Source organism: Perissodus microlepis, chromosome 7 (genome assembly GCF_051167445.1).
Source record: "Perissodus microlepis isolate ML-2025 ecotype Zambia chromosome 7, ASM5116744v1, whole genome shotgun sequence".
NCBI classification, from domain to species: Eukaryota; Metazoa; Chordata; class Actinopteri; order Cichliformes; family Cichlidae; genus Perissodus; species Perissodus microlepis.
The window spans coordinates 2,528,202-2,546,934 of record NC_140467.1 but is presented as its reverse complement, the minus strand read 5'-3'; the positions used below and the strand labels follow the sequence as shown (position 1 = coordinate 2,546,934).

Genomic DNA, 18,733 nt, shown 5'->3' with positions numbered 1-18,733 from the left:
TGTCGTTTCTCTCAGAGGATCACAGTGTAATTATGTCCTCTGCAGCATTTCAGCTTTCTGTGTCCGTTTGAACAGGCTTTAAAACTCAAGCTGTATAATAAAGCATATCTTATCTTAAAGTTTAAACATTTCTGAAAGAAAAAAAAACTCACACAGCTATTAAATAGTCTTTTACTGACATAAAGGTGCAGAGCTGATGCCAAAAACCATTATCAGGCTAACAATAAAGGTTTCAAAGTACACACAGTAAATTCCATGTGCTTGTAAAACTTACTCAGCCTCCTTTCTTTTACATGAATTCACTGTGGTTGTAATTGATATAAAAATATTAGCACATTTAGGATAAATGACAGCTTCTTCAATTAATTCAATACAAAATACTACATAGAGTGCACTATACAGGTCATCGGATGTTCAAGATGGGCTTTACGTCGACCAACAACTGCTCACACTGTCAAACCAATTCACCGGACAATTATATCCACGCTCTTTGGTTCTGTCCACCAGTTCAGAAGTTTTGGCGCGAGATATGTGAAGACTTATCAGAGTGTCTGAAATGTAACATTCCAACTTCCCCTTTAGTGTGTTTGTTGGGCAGCTTAGGTAATGTCACTTCAGAAAAGAATATAGCCCATATGGTTTTCACTGCCCTATGCATAGCCAAGAAAACAGTCCTCATGAACTGGAAAAATAAAAATAATCTCAATTCTAACCAATATAGAAATTATCTATTAGATTACATTAGTCTTGATACAGCCTCTGCCACCACATCAGATCAATTGCTCTGGGCTCCTTTGATCAGCTCCATCACCTAGTGGGGGTGGGGGGGTCATAGTTTGGTCCCGCCTTCACTGTTGTGATTGGTGTGGGGGTAGGGACAGGCTTAGGGTGTCGGGGGGTTCCCCAGGAGCATCTTCCTTGGGGGGCTCAACCCGGGGTAGCGGTCATGGCCAATTAGGGGCTCTGTTGTGACGGTTTCCTCGTTGCTGCGTGCAGCGGGGCTAGGGGAGGGTCTGTGCTGACGGACGTGGGTTACTGACCTGGTAGCCTGGCAGCCCCTGGGTGGGTCCGGGATGGGCGTGAGGTTCTGGGGGCGCTCCGGCTCTGGGCTGGGGCCCTGGCCGGAACTCGGGGGCTTGGGTCCTGGTTGGTGTGTTGCCGGGGTTGTGGGCGGGTGGGTGTATGGGGGCCCAGCCCTGGCGCAGGGTGCCGCCGGTGCGTCGAGCCACCTGGGGGGCTCTTCAACTGGTGAGGGAGGTTGTCACATCTTGCAGGAGCTTTCCTCTCTTCAGGAACTCTCTCTGCAGGAGGGGGAGATACAGGAGAGGTGGAGGAAGATCTCAGCCTGGGCGTCTATTGTCTTATGTAGTCTGGAAGATGAGTGGATGATGGGGTGGGTGCAGTTTCCTCTGTGGTGGGGTCGGGTGGACTGTCCCGGGCTCTGTGGGGCCGGGCGGCGCTGCTGCACTGGGCCCCGGTCCGGATGGGCCTGGGCCCCCTTTCTCTGGCGGGTCGCGGAGTATGGGGGTGCCTACTGGGGTCAGCGGGGGAGCTGGCCCCAGGGAGGGGTCACTTGCCCCTCCCTTCCTTCCCTCCCCATCTCCAGCTGCCTCCACCACAACCACCAACACATGCAGGGCCTTGGAGTAGGGGTGTGTCACCAGGGAGCAGAGGAGGCTACCCCCCCCCCCGTCCCCTTCTGGCTGCCTCTGCCTCAATTTTATCCCACAACATAGACATTCACATTACTCACACTCTCATTACACATACATATAGGATCTTGGGGGTGGGCACGCTACACGGAATCCAAATTACCATCAGGGTGTACAACCTCACCCCTGGCGTCGTTGCCCACCTCTCAATTTTAAATACACGTAGACATTGAGGGCTATCAGGAGGGGCTATGCGCTTACCTGCTGCTCTCTGGTAGGTAGCTCCATGCCCTCCTGGGTTTTAAATGCACCTCAGAACACACATACATCAACACTACATATGAGCGGGTGGAGGGAGGTTTGGAGTCTTCTCTCACCCCCGTTCTCTGCGGCCTGCTGGAGCGGGGGGCCAGGAGGAGGAGTTGGCCGTCCGACTGGGGTCTGGAATGTGGGGCCTCCCTGCTGCTGCGGAGTCGGGGCAGTCTGCTTCTCCCCACCACAGGGAAAAGGGTAACACCACCTGGGTCTGGGTGCAGTTCCCCCTCCAGGGGCAAGGGTACCTAGACCCGGTTCGTAGAGTACGCTTGGGGAGTGTGATTGTGTGTACAGTGTCTCTCTATGTCTGTCTCCACGTTGGGTGAGTGTTAAGTAATTGCATATGAGAGCATGAGGGTGGGAATGGATGTTTGTATCTGTGTGTGCCTGTATGTCTGTGTCTATATGTCAGGTCGGGTATCAGACGCCACCTCTCTGGGGACATCTCAGGCCCTCCAAGGTTTGGAGGCCTATCTCCCCCCACCACCACTTCCCCTGCCGGTGGCAGACGCCCTCAGACATCGGTGCGTTGGTGGTTCTTTGTGTCCGGGGGTGGGCGTCCAGGTACACACCGGCTCACTCCTTGGCGGTTGCTTATCGGGGCCTGGAGCCTGGGGCTCGCTCGGGCCACTTCGGGGGTGGGGTGCCCCCGGCCTCTCGGCCTGGGGCTCGGTCACTCAGGCACAGCTGGCTGCCGGCGGAGCTCACGGGCACGTCACTGTAACCCCCCCCCGGCTTCTGCTCCGCAGCTGCTGAGTGACCCCTCATCTGGGACTCTCCTCAGCTCTTTCTGGGATAGTGGCGCAGCTGCCCCTCTGTTGGTCTTCTTTGGTCTCTTGTGTTCTGGGGGCCTCTGGATGTCTGGAGTTTTGATCTCCTCTATACCTGCTTCATGCCCTGGAGGACGGGGCTGTGGCCCCCCACACCCTCTAACAGATCATTACATGAAGGAACCTCTTAAATACAAGTGCGCTCATGCTCACAGGTGTACACACGGGTGCTCACACACACAAACTGTTGTAATTGATATAAAAATATTAGCACATTTAGGATAAATGACAGCCTTGAAGCATTAAATATTACAGATAAGATTATGCTTGTTGTCCATTTCTATTTTTCTCTCTTCTTTATCCTCCTGTAACCAACCAACCAAAAGTTGAACATAGTAAAGCAATAAAATGTGTGTAAAAATAAAAAGAAAGGTCATATGGTTATTGTAATAGTGCCTCAGTGAAGGAAGAACACTTGGAAGCAGGAATTCTCTTCACCCAATTTCTTTACAGATGCTGACAACAAGGCAGGTTGGTGGTATGAACCACAAAATAAGAAAGCTGCAATTAGCAAACTTACAACTGTTTAAAAGAACCCAAGGAAACTCAAAACATGTCAAACCCATGGCTCTTAGTCTACTAGCCAGCACTTTAATCCTACAGTGTCATCTCAAACTCTCCCTCAGGATCATCAACCAGGCTTATAAAGCTTAAACCTCTTCACAGAACAAACCAAGTAAGCAATAATCTGTTAACTGTCATAATAGATGTTTTGCAGAAAAGCGTGACAAAGACGTTTCCATATTGCCTATGAATTTTACTTTTATGTGCACCGGGATAGAATATGTGAAGTAAAATGGATTTGTTGTACAGGGTGTGCATGTGTGGCTGCATGAGGTATGGTGTTGTAGGTAAATGCAGTGCAACGCATGTCACCATAGTAAAGACATATACTTGGCGACACCCTGCTAAGATTTCACAACTGTGTAATTCTATTTCATATTTTCTGACAGCCTCAAAGTTTCCGAGTACTAGAATCTGTAGTAATATAGTTTTTGGGGCTTGTTATATCGCGGCAGTTTCTGTTTTATTCCGGCGTTGCGGAGAGAGGTGCTGGAGTTATCTCCACCAGTGAGAGTATAGCGCCTCCGGTCCTGGGGTAAGCCGTTAAAACTACTTTTATTAGCATTCACAATTGCCAAAGGCTAAGGTTATATTTATCTGTTGTTTTAGGGTTTGATTGCTGCCTTCACATCTCCGTGGCAAACTGCCCGACCTTAATCGGAAGAGTGAAACACCTTCCCAGCTGCTGTTGTGAGGGCTCCTCCTCGGTGGAGCCTGCTGCCGATCTCAGCCTGTGCGGAGCCAGACCGGCTTGTGATCGAGGCCTGGACAATTACCACCAGCACGAGTTGTAGTTGACTCGTGGGGCGTAAGCCTTCCAGTGTGGTGTGTGTGTGTGTGTGCGCGTGTGTGACTTCTTTTATTAAAGTCGGTTTTAGTTTTTATGATCTGTAGCGAGCCTGATGCTCAGTGTCCTTTTATTCTTTTAACGTATTTTTCTGTGTTTTATGTCAGTGAACGGAGGACGTGCCAGTGGCCCTGGGACCTCAGGTGGTGGGTCGTTTTCACACTTTCTTTTGTACAGCACCGGGTTTCTTTTTGTGTGATTTTCTTTTGGGTCCACAGCTGCTGGTAAGTCCAAGTTCCACGATTGTTTTATTTTCACTTTAGGACACTGTCAACAACAATGCTACATTTTGCTTTCTAATATTTTATTTATTTTAACCATAAATAAAACTGTATTAATATTGGAGCCAACCTGCCTCGGTGTGCATCCTTGAATGTGTGCGGCCTCTTTTCATTCCTTTTATCTATTTTTCTTAAATATATATTTCCTGGGGGTGAAATTCCCCTAGGTGACGTTGTCAGAATAATAGAAGAATAAAATATCCCTTAAAGAAAGTGTCATTTGCTGTTTGTGTCAGTGCCACAAAACACCTCAAATGGGATGTTCCAAGCCAAGTTAACGTTGTGCTTGTATTCATCCATCCAGATCTCTGCAACTCTGAGGGCATTTCTCCTCATGACAGGACCCAGGTCAGGCATGTAGGGCTTGTGGGCCCTCTCAATGTGGGCGATCTTGGAACATGGAACAACTTCAACACTGCCTCCACATGTCCATACCTACATGAACAAAGTGTAACTTAAAAATTATAAATTTGCACTTTGCAAGGATAAAAAATGTAACTACAACTATAGTCCACAATGCGCACATTTTCTTAAAAAGTAGATGACAAATACAGAAATTATAGTTACTTTACCATGAAAGAGAACTTTATGACTCTATGATCTTTACTCACACGAATTCCCAGCTCAACATTTTCTCCACCATACACTTTATCAAGGACTCCAATTTCCCCCAGAAACTTTCTATCAGCAACCAGGATCCCCATGACAGATGGACTCCTAAAGTCAAAGAAGAGAACCATATTTTACAGCTTATAAACCAGTTAGATTAAAATAAAATAAAATTAATAAGGCTGTTGCATTGGCTAAATGCTGATTTCACTTGAACTTGCCAGGCAGTGAACCGTCATTAAGTTTGTAATACTCGGGTGTAAATCTCTCATACATGCACCACAGAGCCCAGTCGAAGGCGTGTGCACTCGGTGCTTGTTTAGGGGTTTTTTTTCGCTGTAAAAAGAAGTTTCCTTCCCACTCACAACGGACGCTAATGTTTTTGTCACTTTTTATGGAATCAAACTCAAAGTAAGGTCAGTACTTCCACGCTTTAAACGCTGCACGCTCATACTCTCTCCTGCACTCGATATATGATCCATTGTTGATCTGCACACAGCTGTTGCCACGAACGTCGCACTCGCTTACGTCATTGTCATGAGACATTCTCGCAAAGAAATCACGGTTTTAGTAACGCAGTAACGTAGCGTTCCTACGGGAAAGTAACGGTAATCTAATTACCGTTTTTGCGATAGTAATCCCTTACTTTACTCGTTACTTTAAAAAAGTAATCAGATTACAGCCCATCTCTGGTGCCCACTAATAACAATAGTCGCTTTGTCAATGTTACCCTCATTCTGATAACACCGACTTTCTAGCCAGATAATAGCACGTCAGAGGACACACAAAAACACACACAGTACTGACCTAACTGACACTGTAACTCCTGATGTGAATGTCATAAAATCGTTAGCTGAGCAGAGGCGTCAACATCCCTTCACTCCCAAAAAAGTGACTGTGACCCCTCACATAATTTCTCTGATAAAAAGCAAAACTGAAATGTCTGAACAGCCTAAAATTATCTTGAAACTGGTCATAAAAGAGTCATCAATGTAATGGACAAAAAATATATACTGTGTTTTTAAATCTCTTTTCAAAATGTTCAGTTATTTGTTCATGATTATGTCATTCAGCCTGAACTGTTTAAACTCCTGGAATCATGCAGATGCTTCACAGGTGGAAAATGTGCAGCCCAGTTATTTGTAGTGAGTACTGTAGGAATTAAAACATTATTAGTGGTATTTAGAAATAGTTTTGATCTTTATTTTGTTTTAATCTGTGAAAAGTGTTCATAAGATCAAGCTTGAGCACACTTGAATATAACAGATGTTCATGTTAAAGACTGCACTAAAAGCTTGTGACGAGATGCTCGATCCTCCAGCTCTGCCCACTGCACTGCTGAATGATGAGTTCATAGTAAAAGTTTGCTCTCTGGGCGATTTCAAGGCATCTGTTTGTTGCTTTGTTTATGATTGCATGGCCCTGCCACAGGTTGACAGACGTTATGAGACAACAGTGCACAGCAAGTGTTTCTTTTTTTTTTTTTTGTGTCCTGTTTGGATCTTTAGCCATCAGAATTGTTGTCTTAAGGCCAAGAAAGCAAGTGTTTCTAAAAACAATATGTCTAGGCCAAGATCTTGTTTGAAGTCCCAGTGCATGTGTAGTTCATTCGTTTTTGCCAGTGGACACTCCTGCAGGGTGGGAGAACTTCCAGAGCCTGGATCAACCAGGCAGTGATCACTGTTATAATTGTGAGATGTAATCCCCCCAATGATTATTTCACCATCTGTGTTGTAGTAGCAGTGCTGTTAAAAGGAAAAGTAATAATTTCAGATTATTTTTTAGTCATATTTATTATCCTGGTAGTTTGGTTGTCTACATTACCTGTGGTTGTTGAAAGTGGCATCCATGCAGGATGGGGATATTTCCTGGAGCAGGTCCTTGTTCCACACAGCGGCTCTTAAGAAGGTCGTTCTGTAACTGGAGTGTCAAACTTATTTGCTTTTTATTGAATCATATACTCATGTGGTATGTGATTGAGTGATTGAGTTTCTAAAAAATATTATATGATTTTATTTCATCAGGGCAGCCCCTCCATGAACTGCTCCAGGACCACATTTGTCAGAAGGCGTGCCTCCAGAAAAATCCGAGGGTCATTGTCCTCCCTCATCTGGTCCATTGCCACCGCCAGCAGAGAGCAGGGAGGCGATGTGGCGACCTGACGAGCCACTTCAGCGCCTACGTCTGCCACTCTGCCTGGTCCTGCAGCTTGTCCGGTCGATCGCTCTGGGTGTCAAGTACTGTGTATGACAGGCAGGAATGGTGGATCCAAAGTTCGGACTCCAGAAGGCGAAAAATGCACTCACAACAGCTTTGTTACTGAACATGAAAATAACTAAACTGAAAATAGAAATAAACTAAATAGGCAGACATTGTTTTCAAACCTTTTCCACCACAATTAACAGGTTGTGAAAGGACAGTCTTAGCGGTCTCTGAATTTACTAGATGAGGAATTTACTAGACGAGGCTTAGCTAAGACAGGTTTTAAATTTTTTCCACCGTGACGAGCAGTCTGAGGAAAAACAGTTCAAGCAAACAGACTCGGGGATGAGAGAACCTCAATTAACAAAACCTGAATTGATGGTCTTTGAAACATTATTGTCTTTTACCTGCTCGAGAGATGCAGAACAACACTGAGACAAGGAAGGCATATAAACAAAACCTAAGATTGGAAATCAGGAGATACTAAAGGGAGCTTAGGGAGCTAGAAATACAGAAACTAAATAATAGAAACACTAAGTCACAGAATACAGACAAACAAAATCAAAACCACTGTGTCACCAGACCCAGGTACCATAACACTGGGCCGCCACGTGCTCACGTTCCATGGCCGCCATCTCAGCCAGTTTTCTTTATTTATCGACATCAACATTCGGTCCTCTGCAACAATAAAAAGGGCCCAATACCTCATCAGCACGATCATCTTAATTTAAAATGCCAGATTTTCTACATTCACACAAGGCCCATTATGCATGTGCGTGGGTAATTCTTCCAAAAATATCCCTTAGAAAGCATTATTAAAATCATTTCTGCTAAAATGTGAGAAATTTGTGACAAATTGCAAAACACCTGGCTATGTCTTCACTAAAACCTCTGTAACTTTGCTCTGTTTCACTTCAGCAGCATCAATTTTTGCACAGATAATGTTCATTTGTTGATTTCTGGCTTTCTGAAGTTTATTGTGTACTGCACCATATTTTCAAAGGGGTTACATGCTATAAAAATACAAAAAAAAAATAGGCGATGAAAAAAATCTTCGTATTTTTCTATGTTCCAGACTCAGTTACTTTGACACAGTAACATCTGCTGTAATATTTACACCTCTGTTGAAGCGTTAGCTTTATTTTGATACCAAGACTGTTTGCACAGAGTTTTAGTTGCAAAGAAATACTAATGACAGAACTTCATTTATCACACTGATGCTCGGCAGGTCTTTGGGATATTTCTGTGCCAGACATCTAACCAGTGTGAGCTGGTATGTACTGTGAGGAAAACCTTTGCACTTCTAAGACAAAGGACGACAACACTGACAGTTACAGCAACAAAATAAAAAACCCTGTAAACATCACGGATCTCATTAATAAAATGTACCTGTTATCTCTGTTATTGTATCTGGATGCTTCCTTCCAAGTGGCAGCTGTTTACTCAGGAAGCCACGGTATCCATATATCTGAAACAGACCTTCGGCTTCCAGCTGCTCTTGTTCTGTCAGGCCATCGCCCCACTTGGTAAACAGGACGGAGTTTGGGTATAACTTTGGCATAACGATCTTCTCTTCTTCTTTGTCCACATGTTGTAAAATGAGATGAGATGAGAACTGTTATTCATTGTTGGGGCAAAAGAAGAAGAAACCGGCTAACAGAATTGTTTCGACTTATCAAGTGCTCTTCAAAAACCTGTCATACAGATCAAATCTAGCATGCATCTTTCCCCTTTGGATTCCCCACCACAACACACACACACTGCAACCTTTTGAACAGGCTTTAAAACTCAAGCTGTATATAAAAGCACATCTTATCTTAAAGTTTAAACATTTCTCAAAGAAAAAAAACCTCCTACAGCTATTAAATAGCCTTTTACTGACATAAAGGTGCAGAGGTGATGCCAACAATCGTTATCAGGCTAACAATAAAGGTTCCAAAGTGCACTCAGTAAATTTCACGTGCTTGTAAAACTTACTCAGCCTCCTTTGTTTTACATTAGTTCACTGTGGTTGTAATTGATATTAAAATATTAGTACATTTAGGATAAATGACAGCCTTGAAGCATTAAATATTACAGATAAGATTATGCTTTTTGTGGTCTTCTGTATCACCTTAACTTCCCCATTAGCTTTATACTTTATTACTTCGTCTACTGACATTTAGACCCACCATACATTTTTTTACTGTCCGGATTATGAATCTTCTGAGGGGTTAGTACTACCTCATCATGAACACGCCACCTTAATAATGGCCATACTTTCTATGATTAAATACAACCAAAATTTCAACATAGCAAAGTAATAAAATGCGTGTGAAAATAAACATTTAAATTCAAGTCACATAGTTATTGTAAGAGGGCCTCAGTGGAGAAAGAACACTTGGAAGCTGGACTTCTCTTCACTCTGTTTATTTACAGGCGCAGATAACAAGGCAGCTCAGGTTGGTGGTATGAATGACAAAAGAAGAGAACTATACAAAAGAAAACTTACAGCCAAGCCCGTGGCTCTTAGTCTACTAGCCAGCACTTTAATCCTACAGTGCAATTTGAACTCTCCCTCAGGAGCATCAACCCAGGCTTATAAAGCTTAAACCTCTTCACAGAACAAACCAAGCAAACATTAGTCTGTTAACTGTCATAATATGTTTTTACACAAAAGCAGGACAAAGACATTCTAGGTATCAATTCTGTGGCTTTTACATAAACAACCACAAACAAAAGTTTGCTTAGAGTGACTAAAAGGTTGTTTGAATAGACTGAAAAACTCCCCCTGCTGGTCAAAACCTTTATTGTCATTTAACTATTTGTGATGGCCACTCGACTCCCTCACGACAGTGTCAGCACTGAAATAATCATTGCCAGGAACAGAAATAAAACACAGTAATTTGATTTTGTGTGCATCACTCATTCATCTGTTTCTGATGAATGTGTAGTCAATGCAACAGGTCTGGATATATGTAAGGTGTCTATTAGTTATCAAGGTAGTTATCTTGTTGATGTCAGACGTCAGGAGAATAGACAGAGTATTTTAAACTGACAGGAAACCCAGAATACAAGGCATGCAGAAGAGCACCTGAAGATGGAACACAGATGTCTACAGCATCAGAAGACCACGCCAGGTGCCACACCTGTCAACTGTTTCACATGCACTCACCAAAACTGGACAATAGAGCGATGGAAAAATGCTGTACTCCAGCAGCATTCACAGTCCAGTACAGCACGTTTGGGATGTGGTTGAAGGGGAAATTTGGATGAGCAGCTGACAAATCTGCAGCAACTGTGTGATGCTATGATGTCAGTATGGAGCAAAATCTCCTGTGAATGCTTTGAGCACCTAACCGAATATATGCCATGAAGAATTGAGGCAGCCCTGGAGGCAAAAGTGGGTCTAACCTTGTATTTGCAAGGTGTAACTAATAAAGTGGCCGATGAGTAATTATGTCAAGTCATCTTTATTTATATAGCACATTTAAAAGACATCAAGTGTCGGCCAAAGTGCTGAACGCAGGGATAATATGATAAAAAAAATGTGTATATGAAGTACTTTGATTGAAAACACTGATGTAATGCTGTGACATGTTGGAACTTGAGAGATCTGTGACATTAAAAGGAGAAGTGCATCACCACAAATATCTTTAGCAGTGAAGTAAAAATAACAGTATTGTGTATAAAAACAATTTAAGGTAAAGATTTAAAAATGCTGGCAATCAACACAGCTGATTTAAACGGCTAAATGACCTCCTCAACATGTCCTGAAGTTCTCCAGAGGCCTGGTAATAAACTGACCCTAACCCTAATCATTTGATTCAGGTGTGATGACCCACGGTGAGATCTAAAACCTGCAGGACACCGGCCCTCGAGGCCTGAAGTTCCCAACCCCCGACCTATAGCATCAACATGAAAATCCTGTGTCACCTTTTTCTGAAATTATCGCATTCAGATTTTCACCCACGGCATGAATTTGAAACTTTGTTCTCGAGTTATCGCATTTACAAACATGCAGGGTGATGACAACACCCGATCTGCCTTTTACACTGCAAGAACTCAAAATCTTACCAAGTATATTTGTCTCATTTCTAGGACCTGGATCTGCAGAACTTTCAGTTAATACAAGATATTTTTGCTTGAAATAAGTGAAAAATCTGCCAATGGAACAAGTGAAAATTCTCCAGATCCAAGATGCACTGTCTAAAAACAAGTTCCTATATCTCACTGTAGCTGATCGAGGTGTGATGAGATATTTCAACTAGAAATTAGACAAATATACTTGGTAAGATTTTGAGTTTTTGGAGTGTACAGCAAGGGATAAAAACTGCAGAGAGCAGATGAAATGACTTTTGTGCTGTGAGAACGGTTTTATCCATTTCTGTATGTTAGTAGTTCATCTTTTATTCTTGTGTTGCCTTAACTTCCCTATTAGAGTTGTAGCTTATGCTTCTTGAAACACTAACACCGTTTTTGTTGCACTGGCTGTTTGTGAGTACTGCTAAAATGTATTTTTTTTACACTGGGATTTACTGCAGTAGCACTTCTTTTAGTCCCCCTGCTGTCTGGATTGATAACAAATCTTCTAAGGGGCTAGTTCTGTCACTAAAACACTCCACCTTCATCACAGTCATACTTTCTATTATTAAATACAACAACCAAAACATGAGCACGGTAACGCAACGTCTATGAAAATAAAAAATGCGTGAATACGCTTGAAAAGCATTGTCATGTCAGACAGGGAATGCTGTGTTTAATGAAAATATTTACCAAGAAAACTAAACTTGAGACACATTAGGGGATAATTCTTTATTTATGTACAGAATAGAGTTAAAGACAAAGCAAGATTTCACATCGGTTGCCTTAATAGTTGACGGTCTTGGCCGGCTTCGTCTCATCCAGTTCTGCTTCCAGGTAACGGAAGCGACGGTGGCGACGCAAAATCTCAATAGCCTTTTGCTCTACACTGGAAGCAGTGATGCCGAGATCCTCCAGACCCGGGAGTCCCGGGTACTTCATGTCTGTTGTGTGAAACTAGAAAATGAGAGCACATTAAAGGATTTTCTTATCGATTATCTTGAAAAAGCACCTTGGTACAAGGCTGAGGGGGGAATTCACACCAGCCTTCAGGCTATATCAGATACTTGGCAGTCTTACCCTATTCACTTTGTCTGGGGTTGTCCAGGGCTCAAAAGGATTCATTGCAAACAACTGGGCAGCCAGGCTGGAAAATGAGCAAACCATCATTTATAACATTAGCAAACAACTTTTGATAACTATACTTCAACATAGCATGAAGTGGTTGTTCTGTATTTTTATTGTCCTAAATTAATCTGGATGGCATTACTTTGACCTCCAGTAATATTGTGAGAAATCTTGGAACAATTTTTGGCCATATGGATTCAACATGCGCACGAAGCATTTATGTGGTACAGCTTTCCTTCATTTCCACAATCGTTATATTCACAATCATCAGGTCCTGTCATATGTTAAAGATGATAATATCCAAATATGTTCTCAGACTCTTATCTTACTTGTGGTTAGTTTTTAAAAGTTTAATAAAAAGAATTTCTTTTTGATAACGCTCACAGTCGGGATCAGGTGAGCCTTAACCATCCACTGAGCATTTCTCCTTCACAATCTATATGTTTAAATACCAAACCATATATATTGTATTTATTCATTAGTAATTATTAAACTCTGTCCTCCATCGTGTGTCTTCTGTCCTTCCTTTTCTCTTTCACCTCACCCCAAACTGGTTGCAGCAGATGGCTGCCCCTCCCTCAGCCTGGCTCTGCTAGAAAGTTTGCTTTTGCCACTGTTGTCAAACACCATGGGTTTGTCTAATTGTTGTGTTTTCTCCCTGACATGGATAGCCTTTACCTCACAGTACAATCCCCCAGAGGTGACTGCTGTTGTGTTTGTTAAAAAAAAAAGAAGAAGAAGAAAAAGTCAAACTACTTTGGATGCAGATGCGGCTCTCAGCAGGAGCTCTGCATGCGTGCGGGTCAGTAATAAATCACACTTGTTGCATATTTTTTTAAAACAGTTTTAAGCTAACTCTGATCTTGCTGTGTGCTCGAAATAGTCTGGGTTATTACTAAATAATGAATAATAATGAATACTTTTCAGGATCCACTGTTTTCGTGACTGAATCCTTGACGTATTTACCCAAATAAGACGACTTCCTTTAAGAGAATATTGAACCCTGAACATAATATGAGATGCTTACTGAAAAAGTGGGCGAGGCAGAGGGTAGGGCACAAAAGGTCTGTGTGCCACGGCGTAAATGTACTCCACCAGGTCATGAAGGAGGTAACGATTGGGTCTAGACAAAAGAAAACAGGAGAGATAGAAAGAGAGAAAAATGTGTATCATGCACACCCATGGTAACAAAGGCAGGACTCGAGCCATTGACAAACATGTTGCAACAGACTTATTGTACAAATGACTTGATTCAATTTGACAAGTTAAGCACAAAATTAATCATCTTTCTTCAGTATGTTTTTACAAGTACTGTTTCTAAATAAGTTATGAATCAATTACACCATGCCAACTTGGCAGCTGAGGCGGAGGGCAGAGACCGGAAGATCAAGGTGTGTCTGGTGGAAGTGGGGTGCAGCGGCTTTGTTGCCAATACAACAGAAAAACTGCTTAGATTGGAGTCAGCGGACAGGCGCAACGGCAGGCTATAAGAGAATTAGCTAACACTGCTGAGAGGACCAATCACTGGCTATGGCTGAAGAGGGCTGACATCACTTGGGCAGCTAAGACAGTCGGCTAACTGCGAGACACACGTTCAAGATTAATCAACCCGTGGTGGGCCTGCCTCAGCAGAGGCTGTCAAAAGGGTAGAAAACCTAACACTAGAAGTTTTACTGTGATAAACCAGAACCCTCCTGTCTCAGGGGCTGTGCAGTTAACCTGATGGTAGTGTAACCTAACGGCGCTCCATAAATAGAAAGAGGTAAGTATTACTTCTCAGTCGCAGTGAATTGATAGAAGAAAATAAATTGTAGAAAACTAAACAGAAGAAATTGAAGAGAAATAACAATTTAACATAAACCAGTGACACACTCCGGGGCCTGAGCAATCCTGGCAAGGCCTCCTTGGATGAGGGTGTCTAGTGATAATGGCCAAAACACCCGATGAATCCAAGGTCGACTACCCAAAATCTTAATATTATAATCTAGATCAGATCTCTAATCCCTAAACGTAACCAAGGAAGATAAAAAAGGAAAAATGGCAGAATAGCTTGTAATAAAGGGCAGAAACACCTTCCTCATAGCAGCCATCCCTCATAACCTTCACCATTTGAAGCAATGCATTACCAGGGATTGTAACATCTAATCCTTTTATTGAATTAATGTTTTATTTTAACTGAATTTAACACCACCTAAAACGTATCACATTAAATTATACATCTCCATTATAAATCTGTTTTATTTTTTAGTCCAACATTTAGGAACTTTTAAACCCTCGTGTGTTCTTCTGCTGACGTATTGTTTCTGGCAATTTCACAGTACATTAAAAATAACATTAAAAACTAAAGAAGACATTGAAGAAACAGGGTAGGTGTGGGTGTAGGGTTTTGAAGAAACACCCTACAGCTATATTATGATTGTTGATGTTGTACAATTTGTCCACCAGAGGGCACTCTACAAACCGGAGGGCAGCACGTTTTCGTGAAGTTACAAACAACAACAATCTGATGCGAGCAATCAGGAAGTGTGTAAATGGGTAATCCACAACTTGTTGTGATAATTAAAAACAGGATTATTTATAAACTATTACTTTATTATTATTATTTTATTAAGGCCTAATTAAAAACTACACATAAATATTAGGGCAGTCCATTTATGTTTAGTGTGTATGAAAGAAGAAAAATATTGGCTGACATATTGGATATTAAATATGATCAGGTGTTGGTATCAGTCAGGCTTTAACTTTGTTTTTCATAAATCCGTAAAAACTAAATACTTTCTCCTATTTAACGCTGTTCTGAATTGATCATCTCAGAAGAAATCACTGCGACTGCCAGAACAGCAGCTATAAATTTGAACTTTTAAACATTTCAATATTTGTTGAACTTTTTGGCATAAATACATTATAACATGCTAACTTTGCTAACAAATTAGCCCACTTACCCAACAAGTGCATATGTCTTTCCATTAGCATCAGGGTCTCTGATAGCACTGATGATGGCCTTAGCCACATCCACCACCTGAAGGGGAAAGACGGTGCGTTTAGTTGATTTTGTTTACAGTTTTTGAAGCATTTAGTCAAAGAGTGGTGTGGTCATCCACAGTGTAACTTCAATTGTTATATGAAAAATGACAAAACAGTTTTGCAACCACATGGCCCAGTGATAAATTAGGTATGCAACAATGAATCAAACCAGTGGAGCCACTTAATCATAGCTGCAGTGGCAAGTGTGGCTCTCACAAAACAGCAGACGTGATGGAAACCATTAGCCACACTCCAACATTTCAATTTTTTTGTGTGTTATCTTAAAAGGGAAATAAACTGATAGATAAAGCAGTTAATAAAATCAAGCACTGCTTAGCTTTTAAATCTTACATGAACAGGCTGCTTCACCGTCTTTTTCCCGAGGGCAATAAGAGGAACGGCATTTCCAAACCAGCGCATATCTGAGGAAGGATTTACATCACACAGTTACACCAATTATCACTCATCTTCAAAGATGAGGAACAACAGCTCTGTGTGAAATTAAAGAAAGGAAACACTGTAGCTAACATGCAGGACAAAAGAAACCACAATTATAAAACTGTAATGAGCTTTTGCTGACATTTACACGACACAGAGGTACAGCCTTCTTACTTGCGTAATAGTTGAAGAATCTGTCCTCCCTCCCAAACATCTCAGAGGGCTTCATGATGATGGCATCGGGAAACTCTTCCCTTACTGCAGTCTCTCCCACAGCCTACAGTTAAAGAACGTGACACACAAAGATCTGTTAATAAACATTAATTATGAACTGTAATATAAATGTACCAAAATTCGCTTAAAATTTCAACAAACCCATTCAAAACATAGTTTGACTTTGACAAAAAGAGGTCCAGTCTGTAGAGAAGCTGTTCCTGACCTTGTTCCTCAGGTATTTGGATGGGCTGCGGATGTCAGCGTTGAGGTGCGACATGTGGACGAACTTTGTGATGCCGGCTTCTCTGGCTGCCCTGGCAATCTGCTGTGGGATGGTAACATACACATCCTCGAAGCGAAAGTTCCTTCACAGAAAGAGGTGGAAAAACCTTAAATAGCCAACCTCAAAGGGAACTTATTAGCACAAACCAGCTTCATGTGAACACCAGAGCCTTTTTCCAGGCAAATATACCTCGTCTCCCACTCTCTGCCCACCAGATTGATGACAACATTTGAGTGCTCCATAGCCTGTTTAATGGAGTCTTTGTTCCTGGCATCCCACTCCTTTAACACAATAAACAAAGACAAGGTGACTGTCATATCCGCTGATGTTCTGCATTCATGGCCATATGCACTTTAAAGAGTTTCTTCAAGAGAAATTTGCATCTATAAGCAGCTTACCAAAAAGATGATTTGCCCAAGATCACCCATGGGCCTGAAGTGCATGAGGTCATACTGATCACAGCGATGAGGGATTATAATCTGAGACCCAATCCGACCTGAAAACACCACATGAAAACATTTTAACTTCCCCTAAACAGTGTGTACTCTGAAATCCAGCATTGCGGTATGTATACGTACTAGCTAATGAGCAAATGCACATTAATGTCAGCATTTTCCCCACTTTTTCTCAACTCACCCAGCCTATTGACGACGTATCGTCCCAGGAAACCTGTGGCACCAAACACCGTGGCAGCTATTCCGCTAAAAGAGGAGCGTCCTCCTTTCCCTTTAGGGATGAGAGCATGATGCAGCTTCCTCTGCTGGACTGTGGTGACAGACGCAGCTGACAACAAAGCAGGGTAGGAGTTGCCTGTTAGGGGGTGTAGAAAGGCAAGTAGCAGTTGGATTTAATCATAAGGTGAGATGCAATCAGTTACAGACTTAATTGGAAAAGACCATAAAGCTGAATGAGTGGCACTTCAAAACTGTAGTAAAGCTTACAATTTAGCCTCATTCATCTGGCAACCGAAAGCCACAATAGAGTGTGCATGGTATTACATATTAGAGTAATGCATTTTACTAAAGTTAAGTTAGTTTAATTTAAACAACACATTTCACAACAACAGAATTTAGCCCAAAGTCCTTTACAAGCACTGTTAAACGTTTCCATAGCAAATCCTGATCACCTTTAGTTTTTAGGCATTGAGAGAAATGTATATGTTATAATTATAATGTTGTTATAATAATGACTTCATTGAATTGGAGGCAAATTATGAAATTAAAAGACCTGTAAATTACTGTGAAGCTAACTCATAGACGGCTTTAAAAGTAAATAACATTTTGAAATATTTATTAAAAACGTCACAGGCAGCCAAAGCAGGGGAGCTAAAACAGAAGTGACGTGCTGTCTTTTCTTTGTACCGGTTAAGAGCCGAGCAGCTGCATTTTGAACCAATGTCAAACCAGAGAGTGGAAATGGGAAATCCTATATACGGGGAGGCTGCAGATGACAGAAGCGACAACATTGTCCTTAATTTCACACTGGTTCTCAGTTTGTAAATGAATGAAACTAAAAATGTCAGCTAATGTGAACTACAGGGCAGACTTGGGACTAAAGCTAGTTCAGTGTTTCTGTCCAGAATTATATAATTATACCATCCCTACTTCGGCAGTTACTCTAAAGACAGCATCCAGACTGTTAAGCAACAACAATGTTGTTTTATTTTGCAGTAAAACAAAAAGAGAAACAGGAGATGCTAGCAGTCTGCGAAACATACGTTACAGCTGCACAGAGGAACCAGCTCGACCCAACATCATACTTCACGTCCTTGATATATTAATCCACAATGGGACGCAGTCGCCCAGATTCAGCAGTAGCTCATGGTAAAACACTTAATTTTACTTTTCTTGTTTCCTACTAGCTACCTAGAGCTCTTGCTAGCGGGTGATTGGCCGAGCCCGTTAGCAAGGTCACCCGAGCCGAGTGTCTCGTCTCCGTGTGATCTTGTTATGGAATCGCACAAATGTAGGGATTGGCTATATGAATGGGTAAGGCATACATCTACACATGCTCTGGCTACAATTGTAACGGTACTCACTTGAAATCTTTGAAAGGACACTCGCAGGACGGCTAACCAGCACTACGGTCGCCATCTTCCCAACTACGGCAAACCCTGTCGGCCAAAATACGAGCGCTACCGCACGAAGAAGGCGTAAATACGACCGTAATATACTGTATAAATATATATATTTACAGTATATTGTATAAAGAACCTTTGTTTTCTGGGCAGTTTGTCTTAATTTTAGCTTTTCCAGGCTTGGACTTGATATAACTGTATTTGT

General features: G+C 42.1%; 1 protein-coding gene across 1 annotated transcript; it reads right to left on the bottom strand.

Moving 5' to 3' along the window:
- Window positions 1-12,079: 12,079 nt before the first annotated feature.
- Window positions 12,080-18,599, bottom strand: ndufa9a (NADH:ubiquinone oxidoreductase subunit A9a). The gene is made up of 11 exons (XM_084932771.1): window positions 18,490-18,599; window positions 17,088-17,261; window positions 16,850-16,947; window positions 16,641-16,732; window positions 16,392-16,533; window positions 16,127-16,229; window positions 15,866-15,936; window positions 15,433-15,509; window positions 13,518-13,613; window positions 12,443-12,509; window positions 12,080-12,319 (listed from the first exon to the last, which is right to left on the bottom strand). Exons 1-11 carry the CDS (start codon window positions 18,542-18,544, stop codon window positions 12,149-12,151), a joined length of 1,146 nt encoding a protein of 381 aa, XP_084788897.1. The 5' UTR covers window positions 18,545-18,599; the 3' UTR covers window positions 12,080-12,148.
- Between the last annotated feature and the right edge of the window lie 134 nt (window positions 18,600-18,733).

What these genes read in the sequence shown, in the direction of transcription:
- ndufa9a (XM_084932771.1), bottom strand. Translation starts at nt 18,544, where the DNA reads ATGGCGACCGTAGTGCTGGTTAGCCGTCCTGCGAGTGTCCTTTCAAAG. An exon ending in TTGGGCAAATCATCTTTTTG is followed by an intron (nt 16,733 to 16,849) that starts GTAAGCTGCTTA and finishes ATTGTGTTAAAG; the next exon opens with GAGTGGGATGCCAGGAACAA. An exon ending in CTGCCTCGCCCACTTTTTCA is followed by an intron (nt 12,510 to 13,517) that starts GTAAGCATCTCA and finishes CTCATTTTCCAG; the next exon opens with CCTGGCTGCCCAGTTGTTTG.